The sequence below is a fragment of the Eriocheir sinensis genome, chromosome 39 (genome assembly GCF_024679095.1).
Source record: "Eriocheir sinensis breed Jianghai 21 chromosome 39, ASM2467909v1, whole genome shotgun sequence".
Taxonomy (NCBI): Eukaryota; Metazoa; Arthropoda; class Malacostraca; order Decapoda; family Varunidae; genus Eriocheir; species Eriocheir sinensis.
Genome location: NC_066547.1, coordinates 5,894,682 through 5,922,263, shown reverse-complemented (window position 1 = coordinate 5,922,263; position 27,582 = coordinate 5,894,682). Strand labels below are relative to the sequence as shown.

The following is a 27,582-nucleotide window of genomic DNA, read 5'->3' as shown; positions in this document are numbered from 1 at the left end:
GCCCGCAAAGGAAACTATTACTTACGTATAAACCACCTATTCGCTGTAAAAAAATATACTCCACGTAAAAAGGAAAACGTAATATATACACACCCACCCCGGTTGTTCGATAAAAGTATTCCTCACAAATAAACAGGCGATCATAAATAATGGTGGGATACAACACTCGCGCCGCGGCTGCCTGGTGGTGGTGGCCGTGGGGGCGGAGAGGACGGACGGACTGGAGCGGAGAGGTGGAGGGGCAGGGGGGGGGTCGGTGACGCAACAGGCGGTGTGTGTGTATGTGTGTGCGTCACGCCGGGTCGCACGTGGAGCAGCCCGGCGAACGGAGAGGAGAATATTATATGAACATTTTGAATACTGTATAAGGAAGAACAGGGAATAGTTTTTTTTTTGTTGTTGTTGTTTTAGTAGTAATAATAGTACTCTGATATAAGTTTTACATTAATATGCGCTTTGGGAATTATTTTAGGGTCATGGAAACTGAAAAAAGAATCGATATCCGTATATTTATCAGTAAAGAAGCAATCGTCTTTAAAATCAGAGTAGGAAAATATAGTCACATAAGTTAGTCCCTGCTGAAAAAAAATAATAGGTAGGAAGAAAAAAAAAAGCCAGCAGATCGGTGTGGCGTAAACCCTTAATCCAGTTGCGGTCAGTGGCTGCTTTTATGGCTGGTCGTAAACTACACTTCCCTCCTCCACCCCCACCCCCTCCCTTACCCCTGTGTGTGTGTGTTTGTGTGTGTGTGTGTGTGTGTGTGTGTGTGTGTGTGTGTAACCAGCCCACACCCTTACTGAATTATTTTAGTTATATATTTTTTTTCTTATGAATGCTCAATAATTTCCATGGTTGCTTCGCTGCATTTGGGGGGAATTTCAATGTTTTCTCACCGTGCTTTTGATGTTAACATTCTATATAGGGATTCTAGTGTTTTTATCTGATTTTCTTTTAGTAGTTGTATGCTTTTATTTAACTGTCAGTCACCACGTATTCCCCTTTAAGGTATTTGTGTCCGTATATAAATAGAAGTTGGTCCAAGTGTCCCAGTGGTCTTCCGGTGTCCCTCCCTCGGCCGAGACACCACCGCGGACACAGACAAAGGCGAAGCGGTAACGGGAGAGACAATCCTACTTTATTACGTTCCCTTCTGACCCCTTAGAGAGAGAGAGAGAGAGAGAGAGAGAGAGAGAGAGAGAGAGAGAGAGAGAGAGAGAGAGAGAGATGGAGGAGGAGGGGACTGCTGAGGGGTGAGATAAAAAAGGGAGGTAGATTTACAATGAGCCAGTCACATAGTTTTATTGCTGAACAGACAATAAAAAGAGAAAAAAAAGTAGATAAAATTGTATTACGAAGACAGAAAACAGAAAAAAATACAAAAATCTCTCCGGAATACGTGAGATCGACTAACAAACATTATTTACATCGATAACTCGTAAATATTCTTGCTATACAACATTTAAATTCAAGATCATTCAATAAAGTAAAAAAAATAAAGTCAGAAGTGCATTTTACCTCAAGGAAGTAACACACACACACACACACACACACACACACACACACACACACACACACACACACACACACAATACCAAACACGAATACAATAAAAAAATGGAGAGAACAAAAATCGAAGTCCAAGGCGAGGAAGCTGAAGAGAAATGGTGAGGAGCTTCCAGGCAGATCTCTTTACAATGGGCCGGACGACCTTTGCGGCTGCCGACTGTCTCCTCGCTGCCCCGGAAGACCAGACTTAATTAAGGGATGGACCAGATTGGGACACTGACAAGGCAACCAACCCGAAGCGACAGGCCGGAGAGGGTCGTCGTGGCGGGGCTCGTTTTTTTGAGGGAGGGAAGGAAGCAGTTTCATCCTTGGGTCGCGTGTGAGTGGGTGGAGGCGGCGCTGAGGAAGGCAAGAGGAAGAGTGACTTGTGGGAGGTATTGCTTGCGTGGAGATGTCAGGTGAGGTGAGATAGAGATGCTGGTAATTACTTTTTATTGATTTACTCCTTACTCCTGTCAGGTAGCGTGATGTAGATCCCCCTTAAGTTCCCATTCAGTGCATACTTTCACTTTTAATTAACCTGCTGCCCCGTGTGTTTCGTTACCTTGAGGCTGTGACTATTAATCTCTAGCTTGTCCTTAAAATTGTGCTTGTCCCAATAAATTCCCCAACTTGCCTCATCAACTCTATAAGCTTTTTTTTTTTAACTAGAATCTTAATTAATTGACTTATTCATTCCGCTTGTAAATGGTGTTACTTTAAATTCCATTACTTTTTGTTTGTTTTGTTCATTTATTATTTTTAGCATATTAATATAATGGTTAGGAATGAAGTACAAGACGGCTAGTCTCAGGATGAAGATAGTTAATATATAAATGGATGGACTATAATATATAAAGCAAACATACGACAGTGTTTAGGAGATAGTTCAGCATCCTGTTCAGGAGCGCGAGGGAGAGAGGGACCTTGACACACATATTTACCAGCACGGAAAAAAAAAAAACATATAAAAAGAAAATGTAGGGCGAGAAACTCCACCGACCACAAGTGCACCAAATTCTCCCGTTTATTTGTTTGTTTGTATTGTTTTTTAGTGCGTGAATGTGTGTGCGTAAAGGGGGAGGGGGAGGTGTATGTGTGTGTATGTGTGTGTGTGTGTGTGTGTGTGCGTGTGTGTGGGGTCGTTTGCGCGAGGACACCCGATGTTGAAAGAGTAAACAAGCGCAGGATCGTCGGGCGGAAGTGGCGGGGAGCAGGGCGGGACAGATTTACGGGTCCTGGCGGCGCTTCCCTCTCCCATAACTGCTTTGTTTACCGAGTTGCTGCCGCAGTTTGAACAGTAATAGGAAGGCAGACCAACGAACGGCTTTGGGGCACCGACAGCCAAGCAAAAATAAAAGGATACACCTCCACCCACACACACACCTAACAAACAGCCATCGGTGTCGTCTGAACCAAACAACACATAATAAAACGAATTCCTAAAGGCTTGCGTGTCCCAGTCCATCATGCTGTGTTTCTATTTACCTGTCCGTGATTACTCCTCTGACTCACCTGTCCTCATGCACGCCACACGCAGACATTCACCTTGCTGCCTTACTCCTCCCTCCTCTTCCTCTTCATCCACCTCGATACCCCTCAACCCCTCCCCATGCATAATCACACGCTAATCACTGCGGCATAAGTGAGAGAGAAAGAAGAGTGACTATGCATCCCCAATCGAGCTATAACAGAGTGCAAACGGCTGCTGTGGGTACGGGGATGAGAGACTGATGTAAGAGAAGGGAGGGAGAGGGACGGGGGAAGAAGAGGAGGAGGAGGATGGCTATAGGGATGCAGGGGGCTACCAGTGGATTATGGTCAGCGCGGGAGGGAGGAGGGAAGGGATGGAGGGTAAGTGGATTATGGCAGAAGAGGGAAAGGGAGGAGAAGAGGAGGAGGAGGAGGGAGATGACCACACTGAGGATGAGGGATAAAGCAGCGATTGAACGTGAGAGGCGGGCGGTCCCTCTTGTTACTAAACTCTCTCAGGGGAGCTACTACGGGTCTTCATTTGACCATCACCAGCAGGAATGATAGGGAGGAAGAAAAGGAGGAAGAGGAGGTGGGGTAGGGAAAAAGGGGAGGAGGGTAGGGTAGATTGAGGGAAGTGAGAATATAGAATTAAAAGGTGGCTTGAATAATTTTAGTTGACCATGAATAAGCTCCAGGCATAAAGGAAGAATGAAAAGTAAATACACAAAAACATAGGCCTGGCAATAACACGGAAGGGAGGGAGATGGTCGAGATTAAGAGAAAGGAGGCACAGAGGAAGGGAAGTGGCTGGGGAAGGAAGGGAAATGGGTGTGTAGGAGAGTAGGAAGTCTTGGAGGATAAAGGGAGAGATGGAGATAAAAAGAAAGGATGAGGAAAGGAAAATTGAATGGAGGAAGGAAGAGGTTTGGTAGTAAAAGGTTCCTCTTGGTAGCTTTCCCTTCATGGACATTTTATTTCACCTTTGTCTTCATGGTGTAGCATTTTTTCGACTCAACATATATGATTGCGATGATTTTTAAGCGCAAGTAAGATAATAAAAAAAGTGAATGTGGGCCTTCATGGTGTAAAAAATATGGATTGTCCTAACTTAGCTCTCACATCCACAATAATTTACACACGTTCTTACACGTTTTCATGTTCTTACACTCACCTTTACCCTCTACCGGACAGTTATTTTTCTTCTTTTGACTCATTCATTCCTCTCCTCCCTCCCTCCCTTCCCCAGTCCATCCCTCCCTCCCCACCCGAGTCGTCCCTGTCTTTCCAGGAAGATCCAAAGCCACAACTCACTCATGCAACGAGGAAAGACCCCACTCCAACTTCCTTCGTGCCGAGGTATCATTTATCAATCTTGGACTAGGAGGAGGAGGAGGAGGAGGAGGAGGGGGAGGAGGAGGGGATAGTGGCAGTGGAGGATGGGAAGGCAAGGTAGCAGGTGGAAGAACGTCAAAAACTGTAGTAGCATCAACAACAACAACAAAAAAAGAAGTTGCAAGAAATTATATGAAAACGTGTTAGAAAATTGTGTAGTAGCAGGGTGAACAGAGTCAAAGATAATTGTTACGGTTAGCGAGGAAAAAGAAGAGAAGGAGGAGGTGCCGGCAGTAGTCGTGGAGGAGGAAGTGTAGGTGGTGTGGGGTGCGTTTACAGTTTGATGTGTGGCCTCGTCTCCCTCAGGAGCTATAAACTCCACCGTCAAGCGAAACGGGTGTGTGGGGGGGGTGACTGAGGTGGGGTGACAAGTGACTGTGTTGGTTTCGGCGAGACTCCACGTGCTCATGTGTTCCTGAAGGGTTGCAAGGGCTTTGTTTTACTTCTTGTGTTGTCTTTCTCTAAACGCCCCCAAAGGATGATAATGGGGAGGAAAATGAAGGCCCCTTTGAAGTGGCATAGAATTTAACATACGATGACAGTACTGTAGTTTTGCCGGAGTTTTTAATCTCTTTTCACGTCCACGCCCACCTCCACCCTTTCTACCTACGTCGTCGCCACAGCACCGCGTCGTCAACCCGTCTCTTCTGTTCCCCCGCTGGTTTAGTTCCGGCGAAACAGTCTCGGATCTGTTCGCGTTAAACTGTTTTGGCGATAATTCATGCGCGCCCTATTGTTTGGTCAGGGCAGGCTGGCTCCTCCCTCGACCCTTCCCTTCCCTTCCCTCCCCGCTGTGTTGACACGCGGCATCAGACGCCACCAGCGGCCTCGTTTCTCCTACACATTTTCCTCAATGGGACACACAGACAGCACACCCGGGGAAGACACATCGCCTGCCCGCATGATCATTGTTCCTTGAAATCACATATGGCGGCGGTAGAGGCACAAAAGGCTGCCGGAATGTAGGGCGAGTCATTATAGCGTGCTGTAGAAACCTTACGCGGCTGGGAGCGTCTCAACTCTTGCCTTGGTCGTCGTGTTATTATGTAAACAAACCTTGGTGATTACTCTCATGTGCGTCAGTGCGGGTCCTTGCTCCTTGTCCGGGAGTTTATTTAGCGTTATCAATACGGCAAAATGAACTACGCCACGGAGGAGGGAGGAGGAGGGAGGTTCAATGTCCGCGTCCAGCCTTTCGAACGGCAGGAGTTCTCATCATGGCGCTCGGCAGACCAGAGGGAAACATGGCGGGACTTTCAAAGGGGCACCAGCCGCCTCTAGTCACCGGATGATTCCTCCTCCTTCTCCTCTACTCTTCCTCCTCCTCCTCCTCCTCCTCTAATGACGTATTAACGGAGGCACGTAGCACAGTGTCGTGACCATGGTCGTGACAGTGACAGTCCAACGCCCCGAAAATGTATTCATGAAATGCAAATCGTTCCTGATTCACAGTTTTGTTCTTCCTCCTCCTGCTCCTCCTCTTCCTGCTTCCCCTTCGCCAAATTACTGCCGGCAGGGGCTCGATAACTGACTTAATCCTCTCAGAATGCATCAGCTGTGACCTCACCCCTTCACTCCCCTTTTTTTTATCCCCCTTCCTTGATCTCCACGCACCAGCAGCACCCTGTATTGCCTTCCCATCCCTTCCCCCTACCACAGCTGCCCTCCTCCCTCCTGAAGTGTCTTTCTCCTCATCCATTAGGCGGAATTAAGCGAATGCATTATCTTGATCAGACCGTTAGAGAGGCCTAAGCTCATAAGCGGCCTATAAGATTTTTTTTCGTCCCCCTCCGGATATTTAACAGCCTTCGTTTCCCGCCCATTGTCAACAAAATCGTCCAGTTCCGTTCATGAATTTTCATCGTCTATTTTTCGCTCTGGTTATTCTTTAGAGTGCAGCGTATTGGTTAAGTCGATGTTTAGTGTTCTCCTTATTACGAAAAGAAGCAAAGAGAGTGTTGGACTGCATTAGCATAAGTAACAAATTAGCTTAGCAGTGTTTTACGACCCCGTTCTCCCCTACTCTTATTTTTTATCTCTTTTCTCAGCCATGTGTTGCTTGAAATCTCACAGCCATGGCAGGGAAGTGATCAAGTGCCCTGGCGATTGTGTTCCTTCTGACAGGGGAGGAGGAAGAGAAGGAAGAGAAATTGGGATATGTGAAGGAGGAGTTAAAAGTTGCTTGAGTAGAGAGGAGAAAGAGGAAGAGAAAGAAAGAAAAAAGGAAAAATAAGTCAAGGTATCCCAAATAATCTTTCTTTTTCTTGCTTATTTTAAGATCATTAACATTTTTCTTTTTCTCCCTCCTTCCTTTTCACCTTATTTCATCATTGCCACTCGCTCCTAACACCAAAACATTGATAATCACAGCGCATTAGTCAAGAGCCGGGAAAGAGGAAGCAGAGAAAAATGGAGGAGTGTAGCTGAAAAAAAAGAACGTTAGTAACTCCTTCCTTTACCTAGAAAGTATTTAGTCGTCTGTCGGCTCCCAAGGCTGCCTAGACGCAAGAAGGAGAGGAAGAACGGATTTTCGAACGGAGGAAATTCAAAACAAGTGAAAGTAGACACGGAGGAAAGACAGAAAGGAGAGAAATATGGATGTTAGGTAAGCAAGAAGGAGAGGATGAACGGATTTTTGAACGGAGGAAATACAGAACAGGTGAAAGCAGAAACAGAGGAAAGAAAAAAAAGAAGAGAAGTATGGAGGTTGGGTAAGCAAGAAGGAGAGAAAGAACGGATTTTCGAACGGAGGAAATACAGAACAGGTGAAAGTAGACACGGAGGAAAGAAAGATAGGAGATAAATATGGAGGTTAGGAAAGTCAGAAATTGAATAGAAAAAGAGGGCAAGGAACGGGTGAGGAAAATATTTAGTCGTCCGTCGGTTCCCAAGGCTGTCTAGACTCGAGAGGAAGGGAAAAAAATAAACGTGGAAAAATAAAAAAGAATCACTCCTCGTCGGAATATTCATGTAGAGGAAGTGCAGAGATAACTCACGGTGACACGCCTCCGGAGGGGACGACGTTTTCTTTAGCCCTTGAGAAAACGAGGAGAGATTAGTCTACGGGAGAAATATGACCGCGGGAGGAGTGAAGGAAGGAGGGAAGGAGGGAAGGATAGAAAAGACGGAAGAAAAGGAAAGGAAAACAGGAGACAATCGCACTATCAGAGATCTTTACGGAAATGCGATACAAACAAGACTCCATTTTATATTGATGTGTGAATTAAAAACGAGTATAGCTTTTTCTTCTTATGTCTTGGGTTTCACTACCGGAATTTTGAGCGTGTTCAGGAGAGGAAAAAATGAAGTAAAGGAAAACAAAGGAAAATCATAGTATCAGTTCTTTAAATGCACTAGGAATCGATAATACTCTAACAAACAAGATCTCCCTTTCGTTTAATCAGTATAGAGCTTTCTGTAATCCGTAAAGAGCTGTTTTGATCCTTATAAAGCTGTTGTTTTACCTGTATAGACATCTGCAATCCGTTTGGAGCTTTCGTATCGTATAATAATGTGTAAATTTAAGATGAGTATTATTTTTTTTTCTATAATTTATACGTCTTGGTTCTGGCTGCCGGACGAAGGAGTGTGCTCAGCTGTAACGACTATTTATCGCTGTGGCCGCCGCTAGAGTGGGTGAACGATGGAAGGGGGGGGGGGAAGAGGGGTGTAGAGGTGACAAGCTGTTCGTCACTGTCACTACACTTCACCCCTGGCATCCACCTCTCCTCACCCATCCCCTGCTCCCCTCTCCTATACTCATCTTTTGACTCCACATCCATCCTTCCTTCTTTCTTTCCTCCATTTTTTTCCTTTTAGCCATTCTACGTTTCCTCTTTTCATCCGTTCTTCATCTTCTCCCTTCTTGTCTTTCCTACTTACCTCCTCGACTCACTTTACCTCCATATCCTTCTCCTTTTTCTTTCCTTTCTTTTTTTCCTTTTAATCCGTTCTTTGTTTCTTCTGTTCATCCTTTCCAGCCTTTCTACCTTTTTTCTTCTCTTCCTTCCCTTTTTTTTCTTCTCTCCGCTTTACTTTTTTCTTTTTTTTTCCTTTCCTCCCTTTTTCGTTTTCTCCATTCTTTCTTCCACCTCGTCCTGTTTTTCTCCCTTTTCTCCCATTTTTCACTCTCTTCCCTCACATTCTTACCTCTCTCTTCCCCTCTCCCACATCTTCCTTCCTTTCCTCTCCCACACAGCTTTATCTCTCACCTCATCCATCTTTCCCTCCAACCCTCTATCTCTCCTCCACGTCTCCCAAACCCGTCTATTTTTTCTCATCTCCTCCTCCTCCTCTTCCTCCTTCCTCCTTTACCATTTAGTCTTCACATCTCCTGACCTTCACCTATTGCCATTGAACCATCCCCCAACCTCAACATCGTTGCCGCCTTCTTCACTTCCTTCTCCTCCTCCTCCTCTTCCCTCTCCTTCCCTCCCTCTTCATCCTCCTCTCCTCCTCCCATCGCCCTCATAAATCCATTATAGATTATGGAGCAAAAAAAAGACTAATATAGTATGAACGAGAATGGAAGGAGGGAAAAGATAAAAGAGACGGGGAGGAGAGCCGGAAGGAGGAGGAGGAGGAGGAGAAGGAAGAGGAAGAGGAAGAGGAGGAGGAGAAATTACGAGAGGTGAGGTGGCGGTTCAGTGAGAGGAAGGAAGGGAGAGGAGGGAGGTATCAAGGCACCTGTTGAGTGGCCCGGAGGGAGAGGAGGAGGAGGAGGAGGAGGAGGCGGGAGGTAAAGAGAGCGAAGAGAGAAAGAGAGGAGTGAGAGGAGGAGGAGGAAGAAGGGAGGGCAGTCAAAGAGTAATGGTGCGAAGGTCAATTGTGGAGTAAAATTAGTAGCTTTTCTGCACTTGGGTCTGTTGTAACTTCTCTTTCACGCGATGTAAGTTATGGAGCGCCCGCCAGCTTCCTGCAGAGGGGAGGAGGAGTAGGAGGACGAGGAGGAAGTGGCGGGGGGGAGACTTAAGCGGTAGGGCGGCAAGAGTGTGAGGAAGAAAACGGGGGTGTTGGCCGGAAGCTTCCACTTACCGTTTTCATTACTACTTGCGGTTTTCGTATCTTAATCGTTTGGCGCATTGTCTTCATACTTCCTTTATCGGTTCTACATTAATTTCCTCTTCCGGTGATGTACTCGCGGGGGCTGTTTCAGGATGTCTTCAAGTATCGCTCATTTTCGACACCGTTTCCGGATTTTTTTATATTTTTTTTTATTGAAGGGAAATTAGTTATCTCCACCTCTCGTTAACATTTCCAGTCTTCATTTCCCTTTGCATTCCCATTTTTTATTTTTTTTAATCTGGTCGTTTATCCTTTATAACGTTTTCCTCTTCCATGACCACCTATCCCTTTACTCTTCCTCCTCTTCTTTCTTCACCACAGTTTCCTCCTCTTCCTCTATCTTACCCTCCTCTTCCCCTCTTGCGACTCCTTTTTCCTTTCCTTTTTCCTCCTCTCTTCGTCAGGTGGGTTTTGGGTTCTATATCAGTCGAGGGGTTCTTTCTTTTGCTTTCCTTTTCCTTTCATTTCAAACATATCTCTTTCGTCAGGTTGTCTTGAGGTCTGTCTTGAGTCGCGGGTGTCTTCTTCCTCCTTTCCTCTTCTTCCTCTTTTTCCAACATATCTCTCTCGTCAGGTTGTCTTAGGTTCTATCTTGAGTCGCGGGTGTCGTCTCCCTCCTCCTCTTCCTCTTTTTCCAACATTCCTCTTTCGTCCTGCGGGTCTTCGGGTCCATCTCAGTCGAAGGTTTAATGTCCGGATCACTCTGGACCGACGTGCCGGATCCCCCGTTGCGGACGCGGATGAAAAACGGCCTCCGGATCTCTGGCTGAGTGACACCTCTCCAGCGCCTCGTCTCGGCCCTTCCCTTTCCTTTCTGGCTCTGCTCCCGCGGCGGACTTTTGGGAGCAGCTCGTGACACTTCGGACCCGAGGAGGGATTTGAGGCGAACTGTCATTTTTTTGTTTTGTTTTTGTTTTTGTTTTTTGAGATGGGAAAATGTGCCTCGTCGTTCCGCGTCGATGTTGTTTTTATATTTTTGGGGGGTAAGAGTTGTGGGTTTCGTTAGTAGGTTAGGTTATTATTGTCGTTTATTTGTATTTGGTTTCTGCGCGTGTCATTAGCGAAGTTGTATGACCTTCTTGAGTGTTAGATTTGTGTCATGCCGTTTTCTTTTAAATTTTCTACAATATATAATAGTTTCGCATCGCTATGGGACTCTGATAGACACAATAAAACACACACACACACACACACACACACACACACACATCCCCTCCCCTCCCCCCTCCCCCCCCACACAAGCAGTGATAAAGCAGCTGGGCTTGGGCTTCGGGCGTCATCAGTCATCATGAGGGAGAGGGAAGGAAGGGGCTGGAGGGGCAGAAGTGAAGGATTGAGGGGTGGTGAGAGGGCGCTGTTTGGGACGTCGAGGCAGGGGCGTCCGCTGAACTGGTGCTGACGAAAAAGGAAGCCCGTGGGAAGAAGAGATGGGAAAAACTTAATTAAATTTCCTCTCCACTATTTCCGTATCTCTACTTTTTTTCTTCTCTCTGAATGAAGGAGCGGAGGGAAGGAAGAAGGGAAGAAATAGGAAAATGATGGAGGTATCTTATATTGTTTTTGTTTCCTATTCTGTCCGGTAGTTTATGTTAAGGTTATCTATTAAATTAGTTAGAGAAATCGAATCCACAAACCTTTCAATGTAACAGTAAAGCCACTTCTTATTATTTCCCGAGGAGACAACTGTAAGAGCCCATTTTTAACACCTACGTAGACATTCTTTTTCCCCCGGACACATTCGTCGCAATCCTTTTCTAAGTCTCCAAAGTAATCAAACACCTGGAGACTGACTGAGCACCGCCATTTGTCAAGAGATAGGCTCACGAAGGGGCTGGGGGCGGCGGAGAGAGTGAGAGGGAGCGGGAGAGGGAGAGGGACGAGGACAGGGAGAAGAGAGAGAGAGAAAAGGGGAAAGGGAAGTTTTTTTTATCGTTTTGAAGAGATGTGTGTTTAGAGGGTGAGATAGAGAGGGGGAAAAGGGAGTAGAAGGAAGCAATAAAACGGTGACAAACTAGCTTCCGAGTTAAATCGCTTAAAATTGGGCTTCAGTGACCCAATTTTCCAGCGAATTTGTAACCCTCGTTGATGGGCCCACGAGCGGACGTTGAGTGACGATAAGCATCTCGAGTATCAGCTTTGGCAGTACCGAAGAGAAAGGGTCATTTTTTGCTACACGCCGCGGCTCAAAATCAAAGAAAATTAGCCCCGTCTCGACTTTAAATGGCAAACTTAGCAGAATTTACGGGTGTTGACTTGTTGTTTATAGGGTTTTCGGGGAAGTATATAAATGGATAGCGTTGTATATAAGGTTTATTCGCATCCAAGAAAAGAAGAAAAATAAACATCGAAAGGTTATATATAGTTCAGAGAAAGAAAAACGAAAGATAATCAACGGAAAAACTGGAGATGCATAAAAAGAAACAAGAAATTAACAAAAAGAAGCTTGGAAATTATTTAAACAGCAGAGAGAGAGAGAGAGAGAGAGAGAGAGAGAGAGAGAGAGAGAGAGAGAGAGAGAATCATAAATATTGTCTCCCAATGACTCCCGACATATTGATACCAGAAAACCACTTGTTGGGGTAAAACGCTCCCGGGTCCTCCTCCTGTTTGCTGGCGGCCGCTGAGCATTCGTCTATTGGCCTTCTGATTTATGTTCTCGTTAATCAAAGTGAAGCAGCAATTCGAATAGCTGATGGCGCTTCATGGAGGCGTCATTAGTGGCATATGTTACGCCTCTGCCCTGCGCCGCGCCACCTCTCCTCCTCCTCTCCCCTCCACCTGCAGCCGATAAAGAAGCTCCTGGTGATGAAGACTTACCTTCCTTCCGGCCTCACCTGGATGGCTCTCGTGCGTTCCGGAAATATTGAGGGATGGAATTAGTCTCTTATATAATTTTGCTTTGATTTTTTTTTGTGCATCTTTCTGCTTTATATTTTTCTTCGACGTTTTTGTTTGTTTTTTCTTGCTTCTTTTTTTATGGTTTTCCCTTTTCGTCGTTGATTTTTCTTTCGTGTTTCCTTCTTTTTTCGTTTCTGTTTATTTTGTCGTTTCCTTATTATGCCCCTTCGATTTTCTTTCTCTCTCTGCTATGTATTGTTTTTTTCGATGCTCTTGTTTGTTCTTTTCCTGTTTCTTTTCATGCTTTTCCCGTTCCTCCGTTGATCTTTTTTCGTTATTCTTTCTCTTCTATATATATCCTTTCGACGTTTGTTTGTTCTTTTCTAGCTTTGTTTTTTTTCTCTTTCCCTTTTTTTTCCGTTGGCCATTTTTGTTTTCCGTTCCATTTGCTGCTTCTCTCCAAATTCGGGGCGAGGCGACAAAAGCACCCTCGCTCCACTTCCCGAGCATAATGGCCGCCAAAGAGAGGGAGAAGGAAAGAACGGAAGGACAGAAAGAGGGAGGAGGGTGACGGAGGGAGGGAGGGACAGAAAGACAGAGAGAGAGGGAGGGAGGGAGGGTGAGAGAGAGATTGGTATATATCCCTCCCCTCCACACACACACACACACACACACACACACACACACACACACACACACACACACAAACACACACACTCTTTCCCGCTCGCTCTCTCGCTCTCTCTCTCGCACCCCGCCCCTCCTGGCTCCCGGCGTCAGTATTGTTCGGACAGAAAGGTGTCAGGCGGGCGGAGAAATGAGGTCCCCCAGCAGGCCTTTGTGAGTGGCCGCCGCTGGTTGGCTGGGCCTTTGAGTTCTCCCTCCCGATGACACCGCCGGCTCCCGAGTGACGCCCTCCGCCAGCCGGGCCGCGAGGGGAGGCTGTGCTGGGCTGGGGAGAGGCGGAGGGGAAGGGGAGCATGGCATGGTAGCGGGAGATTAAGGATTGAGAGTAAGGGGAAGGGTGAGCAGGAAGGGTGGATGAGGGAAGATGGATGGGTGGATGGATGACGAAGTGTGGTAAGGAGAAGAGGATGGCAATGGTGGGATATAGTGATGGAGAAAGGCCGTCCCGATTCGCGCACATGTTTGTTGATTGATTTACAAAGTTCTCATTCTAAAACTATTGTCAAAAGTATGAGTTATTCCGTAGAAAGGTATTAGTCTTCTTGCAATATATTCTCCTTATCTATATTTTTCTAGTGTTCTCGTGGATAGTAATTTTTTTTCCAGTAAGTTGTTTATTTATTCGTCTCATCACAATTCATTTATTTCTTGAAGTTTTATATCCTCCATAGTTCGAATACAAATATAATATCTTGCTGCGAGATCAACAACAACAAAAACGGCTGCAATATTTCATTTCATTACAAAATTATTAACCGGCGATCAAGAGCAGAGTGCCGCGCCGCCGCCATACAAATTTGCGAGCTGTGCCAAATTGAGGTCATTGCAACATAATCCACTCACCATATCCGATGCGGCATTTAATTCCTCATTGATTGCAGAGGATGAATGGCATTAGCATATTCATGGTGTTGCTTGGTAGCGGAGGGCTGGGGGAGCGGAGGACGGGGGCAGGGACTATGGGGGGGAGGGGAGGGGGGGCCGTACTATTAGTGGGCAGCGTAGTGGAACAGGCCTCGTCGTTGTTCCAGTTATTCACGTTCCACTCCCTTCCTCTGCCCTGTCCAACCCACGCTGTGTCCCCTCCATACTCTGCCATTGGGTCTTCCGTCACATTTCTCCACCCAGACCACGCCAGTCCCTATTTCCCTTTGCTGACAATAAATAAGTAAAGAGGCAAACAAACAAATATAGCTGACGTCAACCCACAATGTCGGTCATCAATATACGACAGTTTTGCTCGGCCTACCCTCATTGTTTTAGGAGAATAGAAAATAAACCCTTAGGAGAGATTAATACGCTTGTCGAGGAGGCGCCCAGCGAGACGTTAGAATTTTTTAGTATTTTTTTTAAGCCGCTCTTCACCGCCATCGACATTGAAGGACGGAAGACACACGAGCGCTGGGTCCCCAAACTCGTTCCACACACCGATCCTTACCTGTCTAGTTCCCCTCACCTGCCCCCCTCCCCTGTCTTCCTCCCTTACCTGCGTCCACGTAGACAAGGTTCCGTTCAGGTGAAAGAGTAGGCGTTGATAAGGGAAAGGAAGGAGATGGAGGAGAAAGGGAGAAAGGGAGACAGCAGGGAGGAGAGGTGGCGGTAGATAAGGCCGTGAAAGAGATGATGGCGTGAAGTGAGGGTGAGGAGGCCTACTGAGTGCCCCCCTCACCCCCCCCCCCCCGGCACCCTTCACCTTAATTATAGCGGCGCCATCCGTCAGCGGCGGCGGGATGGCAGCTACTCGATGATAGCCTTCAGAGGCCATTAATTAGGCGAACATGAAGTATTTAGCGTCAGTTGCGGCTGTCCGGCCCAACAAATGCTGGTTTTTACTCCACGTCTGGTAGCTTCATTCTTTCTCCTCCCTCCTCTCTCCTCCATCCCTCTGTGTATCCCCTTCCCCCTCTATGCTATACCGTCCCTCAATCGCCCCTTCCCTCCATCCTCTTTATCTTCATCCTCCCCCCTATGCTATACCCTCCCTGAATCGCCCTTTCCCTCCATCCTCTCTCCTCTATCCGTCTACGTATCCCCCTCTCTCCCCTTACCTTCCTTGCATGGTGCCCTTACTATACCTTCCTTCTGTCTCCCCTTTCCTCCATTCTCCTCTATCCGTCTATGTACCTCCTCCCCTCCCCTCCTTTCGTAGTGCACATACTCTCTCTCTCCCCCTCCCTCTCTCTCCTTCTCCCTTTCTCACCCTTCCCTCCCTTCCTCCCTCCTCTCTCCTCTCCGTCAACGAGCTTCAAGGGGAAAGTATGGAATGAAGGAGGATTTGTCAATGTAGCAGGGAACGAAATTATTGCTGCTTTTAAATGTTCCTCTTCATTCGGGAGAAAAATATATGTTAGCGCACGTGGATCATAGTTTTGTGTGGTGCGTTTTTTTTTTTTTTTTTTTTTTTTTTTGTGTGTGTGTGCTTTAATTATTTATGCATGTCGTTCATTGCGATAATTTGTGCATCTGCATGTGTGCGTGGTGTATTGAGCATGTTTGTTATAGTATCGCCAAAATTTATTGAGTTATTTAAGTATTATTAGAATATGAGAAAAAAAAAATCTATTGCTGTAACGTATTTCGCATTATTCGTGTTGAGAGAGAGAGAGAGAGAGAGAGAGAGAGAGAGAGAGAGAGAGAGAGAGAGAGAGAGAGAGAGAGAGAGAGAGAGAGAGAGAGAGAGAGAGAGAGAGAAGAGGTAGAAAAAAATATGACACAGCATCTCGGATTACTATATTTTTTGCCGTAGTTCAAGTCAGCGGGTCTGCCTTACGTAAGAGTACAATGAAGAGTGTGTGTGTGTGTGTGTGTGTGTGTGTGTGTGTGAGAGAGAGAGAGAGAGTGTGAGTGTGAGTGTGTCGGCCTCGGGTTCGGTGGGGGGCAGCGGAGTCACCAGGGGGGGCGGAGAGGAGGTGGGGTCTAAGGTGCTCCCCGCCGTGACGAGTTATCTCCAGAGGGCAGATAAGGAGCGTCCTCTGATGGGGTGTCCACGCCCGTCCCGCGTCCCTCATCACTCCTGCTGAAGGGACGCCACCCCCACCTCCTCCTCTGCTTCCTCCTCTCGCATCCCCTCCTTTCCAAACTCCCCTCCAGCCGCCCTCCGCCGCCCCCCTCACCCTTCTTTATTATTGTCCACCGCACGCTCTCCTCCCCCTCTACTGATGTTTGTACAGATAATAGATTAATCGTTATTCTTTCCTTTTCTTTTTGTTCCTTTTTTCTCTGACGTCGTTTCTCTCTCTCACGCTATAGTTTCCGATAAGTAATGCATGTTGGAACACTTTTTAATGACTGGAAAGGTGTTAAAATGACGTATTTTGTACAATGCAAGACGAGAACTTGTTGGTTGGTGTGAGGACTGAGGGAGAGAGGATACCTTGCGTTGTGTGACGGAGGAGATGGAGTGGCGAGTCATGGAGGAACGGAAGGGAAGGGAAGGGAAGGAAAGAAAGGAGAGGGAGGAGAAACGGGGTGGGGCCATGAGAGGGATGCCAGTGAGTCAAATATCATCAGGTAAAAGTGTTTGCTGACTTCACTTAACTCTCTTATAAGTAAAGCAAAAATACATACGCGAAGAGTTCGATTGCAGGTATATAGAGAATGACCAGGTAGGTAGACAGGTGTGTGTGTGTGTGTTACATGAGGACACATAATAACACATAAATCCCCGTTCTTTACAGTTTCAAGAATAGCAGTTTAAAATATTGTGCATCTTACTCATCCTCTCTCTCTGACGTTTTCCACTCCGCTCTCACCGTCTCCCTTCCTCCCTCTCTGCTCCCTCGCTCGATCTCCTCCGGGAAAGCGTCTCGACTAATCCAGCAGAGAGTCTTAAGTCGCAGGAACACTATTATAATAAATTGTGAGGCGCGAGTCATGAGGGGCAGCCGCGGGGGCCTTTGTCGGCGTGGCGGGCGATGTGTCTCGCCCAGGGACACAAACGCTCGCATTATTGAGGAAATAACGAAGATCACTCATTCCCTCAGTCCCCCTTCGAGGACGCGGGGTGGGGGGGTGGGGGGATGGGGGCTGGAGGAGGGAGGGAGGGAGGGAGAAAAGTAAGGGGAGACTTCTTAAAGCAGACACCACTACAAAAAACCCACAAAAATATATTTAGTGTATTTATTTATCCGTTTAGGTTTCATATTTAAGTAAATAAATGTGTCTAATTTACGGATATTTTTTTATGCGAAGAAAGTAAATAATCCGGAATCAATTATTGTTTTCAAGTTCCATCTAAATCTAAGGAATATTTACTGTGGGGAGTATTTTCTCTTTTGCTTCGGCAGTTTACTTGACTTTCCACTGGACAGGTGATCTGCGTCTTCCTAATTGCTCTGATGAAAAAGAAGCAAATTGATTCACCCTCCTCCCTAAACTGTGTGAAATTATAACCCAATCGCTTCTTGTTTCCTGCTTCTCATTTTTTTCCCATTCTCATTTTTTCCCCATTCTCATTTTTCCCCATTCTCATTTTCCCCATTTTCATTTTCCCCATTCTCATTTTCCCCATTCTCATTTGCCCCATTCTCATTTTCCCCATTCTCATTTTCCCCATTCTCATTTTTCCTCATTCTCATTTTCCCCATTCTCATTTTCCCCATTCTCATTTTTTCCCCATTCTCATTTCTCATAGCCATTTCATCTGTTTGTGCACTCATTTTCATCATTTGTCTCACAATTATATTTACCATGTTTTTAGTTTAGATTACTGTTTTCAATGCACAGTTTTATATGCTGCTGTTCTTAGATTCAATCATATGGCTTGAATTCCATTGTCATGTGTTTTACCCAAATATTTTGCACTAATATTAAGTTTGCTTTTGTCCATATTTAAGTGCAGCATGTATGTGTTTTACTATGGTATAGATTCACTCCTTAATATTATTTTAAGCACATTTTAGCAGGTAGCATGGAGGTGATTTTTAACCCATGTTCAGTCCTTTACTTTAGAGGGCTGTTCACGTGTTATGCAGCGGGGAACGTGTCCACCACTCGGCCGGCCACGATACACATTCACTCACGCACAACACGGTGAATATTATTTTGGCTCGCCGAGGAGGGTGAACACTGCCCTTTGTCATAACACGGGGACGGCTGCATTACACTTAGCTTGATTTGTGTGCGTGTGTGTGCGCCTCAGTTTTGGCTAGTGAATTTATATGGACTTTTTTTGCATTCTTTTCTAGCCGGTAAGAATAACTGTGTAAAGTTATTGCTGTGTGGCATGCGCTTGAGGTCCGGAGCGAGACGGTGGTATGTACCGAGGCCCTGTGTGTTGCTGTAGGGGAGGAGGTGCAATTACACTCCCCCACACCCTACCCTCACCCCCTCCTTGCCCTAACACCTCCCTCCGTGTCCCTCTCTCTGGTCTCCTGTCTCCTCACACTTTTTAGGGGGCGGATCAACGACATATTTTAGCTGCTGGTGATTTTTTCTCAACTTTACCTTCACATCCTTCTCATTTTCACCTAAACATACACCTTTTTCCCTGTATATTTGCCCTTTTTTTGTACCTATTTGCATGTTTGTATTTTGTTGTGTGCATGCTAGATTTAGTGAAGTTATGCAGTGATTACTTCTTTGCTATGACAAGGACTGATGATGATGATGATTAACGCCTTTCTCACCCTCCGCGTCGTGCTGATGAAACAGGCAAAGCGCGTCATGCATATCCTGGTGCGCCCCGAGACTGTTATGGCGGCGGCGCTCTCCGTCATCGTTACCCCGTGCAGGATATTACCGCTTGCTGGGGCTTTTCACCTTGGCAGGGCAGGGCAGGGAAGGGCCTCTCTTACTCCCCTCTTCCTCCCTTCCTTAGGCCAGACTAGAGCCACCATCCAGTATTCTTATTTACTTAGATTCACATGGCCACGAATCTATAGGCTTCTTTTTTCTATACGAGCAGTGATGAGCTGACTTTTTTGCTTTCTTTTACTTTTGCCCTTGAGCTACTTCCTTTCCTGTAAAAAAAGAAAAAAGATAATAGAGCCTCCAGTATTCTTCAGTACTTAGATTCACTATAGGCCACTCATCTATAGGGTATTGTCTTTTATAGGAGAAGTGATTAGCGGGCATTTTTTGTTCTCATCTATTTTTGGCCTTGAATTGTTTCCTTCACTGTAAAAATAAAAGATAAGAAAATATAACAATACACTAGATAATCAGCTCGGCTCTAGAATTTTACATGTAGATATTTGTGCTCTTTACTATTGTTGTTTAGTGTTAAGTAGACTTCAGTGACAGTCAAAGGTAATTCAGGTTTATGTTCGTTTCTACGCAGAGTTCGCCCTAAAATTCTGACCCAGAAGGCGTGATTCACATTTTTTTTACAGTAAAGACAACAGCTCAAGGTTAAAAAAAAAAAAAAAAAAAAAAAAAAGCCAGCTAATCACTGCTAATCACATGTTATCAAATATAGCAAACTCAAATAATACAGCTATGACAGTATTGACGATGGTAGTGGTGGTAGCGACCTTGCACGTAATCTCGGTGATGCGGAGGCGACAGAGGTGACGTCGAGGTGACTGGTGGAGGGAGGGATGAAAAGTAATTACGAGGTGACAGCGAGCCACTGGTCTTTGTGACAGTGGTGAAGTGATAGTGGTGATGGAGAGCCGGCAGCTGGTGGTGGTGGTGGTGGTGGTGATGATGGTGATCTTGAGATTGAAGGAGAAAGAAGATGAGGAGAAGGAGAGGAGAAACATTAGTATAGGCGGCAGTTTTTGGTGGTGATGGTGATAATGAGAATAAGAGAAAAGGAGTAGAAAATGGAGGAAAAGAAGGAGGAGGCAGAGAAAGAAGAGAAAGAGGAGAAGCATGAAGAGGCAGTATAGCTGGTGGTGGTGATTGTGATTTTGAGAGTGAAGGAAGAGAAGAAGGAGAAGTAAAAGAAAGAGGAAGAGGAAGAAACGGAGAAGCATGAGGGAAAGGGAGTCTCATACGCACCTGCCTCACCCCTTTGGCGCCTGGCGGGGTGTGACGGGAGGAGGGCGTTGAGGATAAGGGCGGGAGGAAGATAATGACCAGCTGGGTGGCCGAGAAGGGGGGGAGGGGGGCTGTCACTAAGGTGGTGATGGATGGTGTGTGTGTGTGTGTGTGTGTGTGTGTGTGTGTGTGTGTGTGTGTGTGTGTGTGTGTTACTTCTTCCTATATACATCTCCGTGTTTGCATTAGTCATTATGTTTTACTTTTTTCTCTCGCACTAAGTCACGAAATGTCAACTCAAGGAAAAGAATATATCGCAATTATCCTCCTTTGCGAAATAATAACTTAATTTACATAGTTCATGCCACAGTATTCAGTCATTCAGAGGCTCTTAGTGCAGTATTTATTACCTTAGAAGTAGTGGAGTATTCGCTGCTTCTTTTGTAGGTATTTCAAAACACGGGTAATATTTTAGGTATGAATATTTCTCTTTGCTTTTCCTTTCTAACTTAACAATTATCCGAGTCTTGGTGTGGATTTACGAGGCTCACGTTTCCTGCTTTTACTTTCGATCCTCGTCCTTCTCTCCTCCTCCTCCTCCTTCTCCTCCTCCTTTATTGCCCTGCCATGTGCCCTTCGTCTGACCAACCGCGTCCGGTTGTTTTATAGAGCTGTAAAAAAAGCCTCCGACGCCGCCCTCACCGCCGCCGCCACAAAACTCCTGACCCACATTTTTTTTCTTACCTCACTTTTGCCTTCTGTGATATTTTTTTCTAGCGTTATTTGTCTGTTCTTGTTGATGGATGACTTAGCGCCGGTTTAAAATGACGTTAAATTGGGATTATTCCTCTAGTTTTGCGGTTCTGTTTGTCAATGCGTTTACTTTAACCAGTACCGTATAGTCAAAGTTTTCGTTAGTCTTCTTTGTTCTTGCCGTGGGCCGGAAATTCACCTCATGCTTTGTGAAACACTCCTCATGTCCTATACGTGTAGTGAGAGGAGGTGACGGGCGTTTCTCCTCTTCGTCTTCCTCCTCCTCTTCCTCCTCTTCCCTTTCATGTCCTCAAGCGTGTTCAACCTGTGCTCCATCCCCCCAGAGGTGCTAATAATTACCTCAGTAACTGGGGCCATAACCTGCGCGGCCGCCACTCTGCCTCACCCTGCCTCACCCTGCCTCTCCCTGCCCCACCCCGGCGAGGCTGACGAACTCGGCGACTTAACGGGTTTTAGGAGCAAAGACTCGGACGATCTTTTTCTCTTTGGTCCAAGTGATGAATCTCGCCCCTAACGCCTTCGGGTCTCAAGAGGTCTCGTCGGCGGGTCTCTCGGAGTGACGGGGGGCGAGGCAGACGGAGCGGCTACAACATGTGAGTTTTCATTATGGTATTCGTCTCCTTCAGGGCGAGGCTCGGATTATTAGCAGGCGTCTTGTGGAAACGGTCCGGGGAAATGTGGAATATTAGTCTCCGTCCGACGCAACGGCCGCCACTCCTCCGCACCGCCGCCGCCGCCGTCTCCCGGGGAAAAATAATGAGTCGCTGTTAATAAAATTTCAGACGCGATGCTCCGCCCGTGTGCATACTGCCTCTCGCCTTCCCTCTCGTCTCCCTCTTGTCTTCCCTCTTGCCTTCCCTCTCCCTTCCCTCTCGCCTTCCCTCTTCTTCCCTCTCGCCTTCCCTCTCGTCTCCCTCTCGTCTTCCCTCTTCTTCCCTCTCGCCTTCCCTCTCTTCCCTCTCCCTTACATACTTCCCACGCTTCCTTCTTCTGCCTCTCTTTGTTTCTCTCTTGCTTTCTCTCTCGACTCCTTCGCCCGTGTTCATACCTCCCTCTCGCCTTCCATCTCTTTCTTCTCCCTTACATATTTCCCAGCTTCCTTCTTCCGCCTCTCTCTCTCTCTCTCTCTCGCTTTCTCTCTCTCACTCTCATTTCCTCTCTGTATTTTTCATTGTCGTCCTTGCCCCTCATTCCTCATGTTTACCTCCCGTCTTCATTTCTTACATCCTTCTTTCTCTGTGTTTTATCGTCCTTTATTTTTTCTTCCTGTCATTCTCAGTGTTTTATAATTAATTTCTCCCTCCACGTTTTTTAGATTTTTTTCCTTCCGTCCATCCGTTTTCTTGTTACTTTAATAATGGTAATACATTAGTTGTCCATTCTTGCAACCTAGCAGACACGTTATTTGCAATTATAGTTATGACGATGCTAAAATTGTGTTATGCCTGATACAGATCAAGGGAATCAGTTAGGTCGGGTACAACGAGATTACACAACCTTTTTTTTTTTTGTATATTCTTAATGAGTGGAAACAGACGGATGAGGAGGCACAGATAAAATACTTTGCGGGGTGCAGGTGCCAGGGAGGTGCAGGTGCAGGTGTGTGCGAGGAAGCCGCCGCGCCGCGTTATCAGTCACCTTCGCCGTGAGTGATGCGTGTGTCAATAGGGCGCCGTGTCAAACATGGCTCCCCGGGCCCCGGTAATGCCCCGTTGCATATTTAAATACCGCTGGAAAAATTGCAAACTTCAAGACGCTTCTTGTAGTATTTTACAATGCTACGTGTATAAGGTAAATGTGTATATATATATATATATATATATATATATATATATATATATATATATATATATATATATATATATATATATATATATATATATATATATATATATATATACATATATTACGGTTCACCGACATTTGCCATGATAGAAGCATTAATAAGGATAATTTCGATTGAGGAAATTCCTTTCATGATTAAAGGAAACAAAGTAATTTATTAGCGCTAGACTTATCTGTTTTTTTTTTTTTCGGCAAACTTGCAAACTTTTATTTATTAAACTTGCGGTTTGAAGAATACATATTTATTTCTTCTACTATTACTGTTGCTCATGAATACAAACCATGAAACATTTCTTAATTGCTGGTCCCTTACTTAGAAATAACAAAGTACACGACCCAGGACACATGCACGGGAGGAACAAAGTACAACGACCACAAAACTGTAGAATATATGAAGAAACAAGTGACGAGTGCCGGCCGAACAGAATAGTCGATTACCTGTGTCCGAAACCGAGGCCCGGGTCCGTTTTCTCTTGTATTTTCACTGAAGTCATCGCATTCGAATGAGGGAAAAGGGGGAGGAAAAGGAGAGGAGGACGAGGAGGAGCAAGACGACGACGAGGAGGCAGCGTGGGGGGAAGTCTGCCGCTGGGGGGGACGGTCGAGGGTCGAGGGAGGTGGAAGGGGAAGAGTAGGGGCCGCAGGAGGAAGAGGACGATAGGGGTGGGGGCGCCGTGACCCGCGGGGTAGAAAGAGTACACTAGGACGAGGCCGGAGCAGTAAACTTCAATATAACTTTTCTAGACACTTTTAAATATAATAATAATTGAAACACCAACGAAAAATAATCAAGAAATATGTTCATTCCAATAAGTAAAATCATTCTTTGTGTAATCGTAGAGGGAAAAATGTAAAGATAAAGAAACGGAAAAAGAGAGAGAGAGAGAGAGAGGAGTGTTCTTTGGTGTGTGTGTGTGTGTGTGTGTGTGTGTGTGTGTGTGTGTGTGTGTGTGTGTGTGTGTGTGTGTGTGTGGTTCAAGCCCTCCACCTTTATCGACCGTGGCGGAGGCGGCGTGGAGTTTGCAGGTGTTCACGTGAAAGGTTATGGAAGCGGATGTTGTTTTGCGGGAAAAAGCCGAAAATGTGGAGGCCTCCCTTCGATAGCATCTGGACCGTCCGACGTGAAGTGAAATTAATAATAAACTAGGCTTAATAATAATGGCTAGACTATTATCTTATATTTACCATCCAATTCTCATACGTCTGTTTCTATCAATAACTTCAAATTCAGACATTCACTTTTTTTCACTTTATATGCGATTTTTTATACATTTTTTTATTGCATTATTATTTTTTCATTTTTTTCCTTATTTGAATTGAAGGCATGATAAATTTTGTTGTATATATCCTTCTTCGAGTTACTGAAGCATTTACTGATGTGTAGCCATGAATTTTAACCGTGTGTGTGTGTGTGTGTGTGTGTGTGTGTGTGTGTGTGTGTCAGTGGTGGTGGTGGTGGTGGGTGTGACTACTTACCAATACAATTTCCTGAAGTTTTCGTGCGGTTCAAATTCTTTCGCTATTTCTCCCCCAAACCCTTACCTCACCCCACCCCGCTCCCCTCCCCTCCCCTCTCCCCCCGAGGACCCGAGGGCTGCCTGCATGTTACGGGCGTGTTATTAATATTACAGCCGCTTTTTCGATACGTGCTGTTCCTCCACACTTTTGTCCTCCATCACAGCATTCCTGATCCTTTAGCACCTGTGAAGCGCAGGTTAATTAACACATCCATCTCCCCGCGAGGCTTTTCATCAATTTTCACGCCACTAATTTCGTAAGGTCCCGCCACCGCCACGAATTACTGATATTACACAACGTACATTTTTATTTTTTTTTATCCCGGACAGGCGAGAGGCAACACCCTCCCTCCCTCCCTCTGATTTTCGCTCAGAATCGCCCCTATCAATTAAATGGCTCCTGAGAACACCAAACAATGAAAATGGGAAACATGGATCAGATCTTTGAGAAAATGGCACGGCGGGGCGGATTAAGCAGGGACCAGCCGAATCCTGATAACACTCGTATCTTTCTGTCCACTCATTCCGGGGCTGAGTATGGACATTAGATGATTATTAGACGTAGACACACATAATATACGCCTGTTTGTGATAGTTCCTGCTGCTTCCTGTCCAAGATAAGAGCAGGGACGACCCAAAACTGTGACCTAGGCCTATCATCTCAGTCTCATCCGTCCTCGTCCGTACCAGAGCTGACTGAATGACACACCAATAGCGAAGTTACAGTCCTCGGTTGTGATTGTCCCTATGTCATGAGGTGGTAATCTTAAACTATCTATAGCCAGCCATTTTGTTTACTAACCACCTTCTTGACGAGCGCCATTTTGGTTTAGCGATGACGTCACGTAAGGTCCTGACGGTGACAAAAGAGGCTCGGCACCACGCACTCAATCACCGTCATGGAGTATTCTGGGACACAGGGAAAGCTACGCCCAAGCCTCGGCCGCTTCTTTGCTGTTTTCTATCCCCCGCAGCCTCCTAGGGCACGGGGGACTGTTTTATCATGGACATCCTATCATTGCCTCGGCGGTAGAGTCCTTGAAACAGGTTAAAATAGCGGTTTCTGTGAGCTGGCATTTTAAGTCATATTTTCGTCCGAATCTGACAACTCGCTCCCCCACCCACCTCGTCCTCCACCTCCAGCCCATCCCCCTCCAGCCACCCTTTCACCCCCTCCGTCCCCCCGTCTTCTTCCCCTCCCGCTGTCTCCCTTGGTAAAAGCGATTTATTCTGTTTGAGGACACAACTACGGTTTCACTTTCCACCCATAGACCTCGCTTTCAGACCCCCCCGACCACCCAGACCCGAGGGCGTGACCTTAGAGACCCTTTCACCTGTTGGAGGCAATACCCAGACGCCCGGCTCCAAAGATCTGCCCCGAAGTCTTCCTCTTTAAAACAGAATCGCACGGCATTCGGACAAAGCGACTAATGCCCATCTTACCCGCCTGGTAGAAGTGACACACCGGCTAGGAGGAAGAGGAAGCCTTGTTCTGAAAAATATATAGAAACGCAAAAATGTGTGTATGTTTATGTGTGTGCATGTGTGTGTTTTTGTGTGTTTGTGTAGGGGGTTGCGTGTGTGTGTGGGGGGAGGTGTATAGGTGTGTGTGTGTGTGTGTGTGTGTGTGTGTGTGTGTGTGTGTGTGTGTGACAAAGTGGCTGTGTGATGATGGAGGGATTAATTGGCCCACACGGGACGCTAAGAAATATTACACCTTTATTACGTGGCGAATTTTTTTTTCCACAAGATATTACCAGCCCGGCGCAGGAACCAAGGTGACATTCCCTTCCATCATCCCCTCGAAGCTTATTTATTACAGCTGAAGTATTTGCCAATGAAGATGAGCAGTGTATGATTAGCCAGGTCGATAATCTCTGCCTCATCCTGTGTCTGAATTCCGAACTGCTGCCAGTATTCTCAAACGATTCAGCGTCCAAGTAGCTACACATTTTTTATACCGTTTTCGTAGGAGTTTGGGGCATTTCCAGAGGTAGTTTAATGGCCCTGGTTGTAGTCTGACCCTTCTTCTGCACCATGATCGTTAAAAAAAAAAGATGAAAACACAAAGGGTCGTATTCTAAAACATTTCGTCGCCCAAGTTCATATATTTGACAAGGCTTTCGTAGGAGTTTGGGTCATTTTCAGGAGTATTTTCATGTCCCTGATGGTAGTTTGACCCTTCTTCTGTACCATGAACCTAAAAAAACACTCATGAGAACCCGATTGATCCCCTCTTTGACCTTTAGAAATAGTTGATGTGAGAAGCGAAAGTGTCTCATAATGCTGATCTAATAATCTCCATTTTGGCCTTTGGAAGTAGTTGATGTAAGAAGGGGCTGCGTCTTAGAACACCACCCCATTTCCTCTCCAGGCATTTCCAGGAACATGTATGTGTTTACGTGTATATTTATCTATACATTTGTTCATATTTTTTGTTTGTAGTCTGTATCAGCGTTGCCAGAACTTGTATATGTGTTTACGTGTGTGTTTATCTATTCATTTGTTTATATTTTTTGTTTGTAATCTGTATCAGCGTTGCCCAGAACTTTCTTACCCACACATATAACGAAATTCCAGCTAAAGTTCTCGTTAAAAGCTTTACTTATTGCCGTTTGTTTGCGATAGGTGTGACTCAGACACCGGAAAATACGACGTGCTGAGTGGTTGAATACGGTAATTTGGTAACCCTGGTCTGTATCGATGCAAAGTTTTGTCAACATGTTAATCAAGCCGACTTTCAGATCCAAAGTATATTGATTGATGATGGCTATCCGTCCTCGCCTCCTGTGGCTAATGATCAGATTCTCATATTTGTTGCTCTTGCACTCTCTTGACATGGCTGGAAAGAAAATATATTGTCATTGATTGTTGTTTTATATCTTGATTATATTATTTTACTTTCGTTTATCCCTTGGCCTCGTGTGATTCATTTGTACTTTGCTTTATTTTGGTCAAGAATGGCACATCTAATTTGTACTGACCGTGAATTCCTTGGACTCGTACTACACTAGTACTTTGCATTGTTTCAGTCAAGAATGCCACATTAATTTTGTAGAGACTCAAAATTACTGCATGTAGAATCTTTAGAAATCTTAAGTCGTATTGTAAACCCGAAATTGACCTCTCTTTTGGCTACTCTTTACTGTTATCTATTATGGGAGCGGCGAGTAGCGGGCTTTTTTTTTTCGTACTCTCTTTAATGCCTTTGAGCCGTGTCCTTTGATGTAAAAAAACAAAAACAAGAAAGTGTCATTAGCGTAAATTTGCCACCACCTACTCGATAGTTTACTCGTATCACCAAAAATGACAACGTCTCACACACATTGCTCGTGTATTCAATAACTACGACAACAAAGGAAATGCCACTTTCTTACGGGGCCTCAGACTCTCCATAACTTTTCTTTAGATCGAACAGGAAGCCTAAAAGTAGTGTTTGTTCGCGTGTTTGTCCTATAAACAGAGTAATGTGGCCGCCGTGGACCCCCGCCCTTCGCTCACTGCTACATGGAAGGAAAAA

General features: G+C 45.6%; 1 protein-coding gene across 8 annotated transcripts in view; it reads left to right on the top strand.

Annotated features, from left to right (window-relative positions):
* LOC127008919 (homeotic protein antennapedia-like) overlaps positions 1-27,582 on the top strand; it is a 101,909-nt gene that overhangs the window by 57,193 nt on the left and 17,134 nt on the right. The window contains exon 5 of one of the 8 annotated variants that reach the window (XM_050881404.1): positions 18,189-18,255. The exons of the other annotated variants lie outside the window; for them this stretch is intronic. Within the exon in view, the coding sequence (XP_050737361.1) occupies positions 18,189-18,255 (67 nt within the window). The remainder of the gene's footprint in view (positions 1-18,188; positions 18,256-27,582) is intronic. 8 annotated transcript variants of the gene reach the window in all.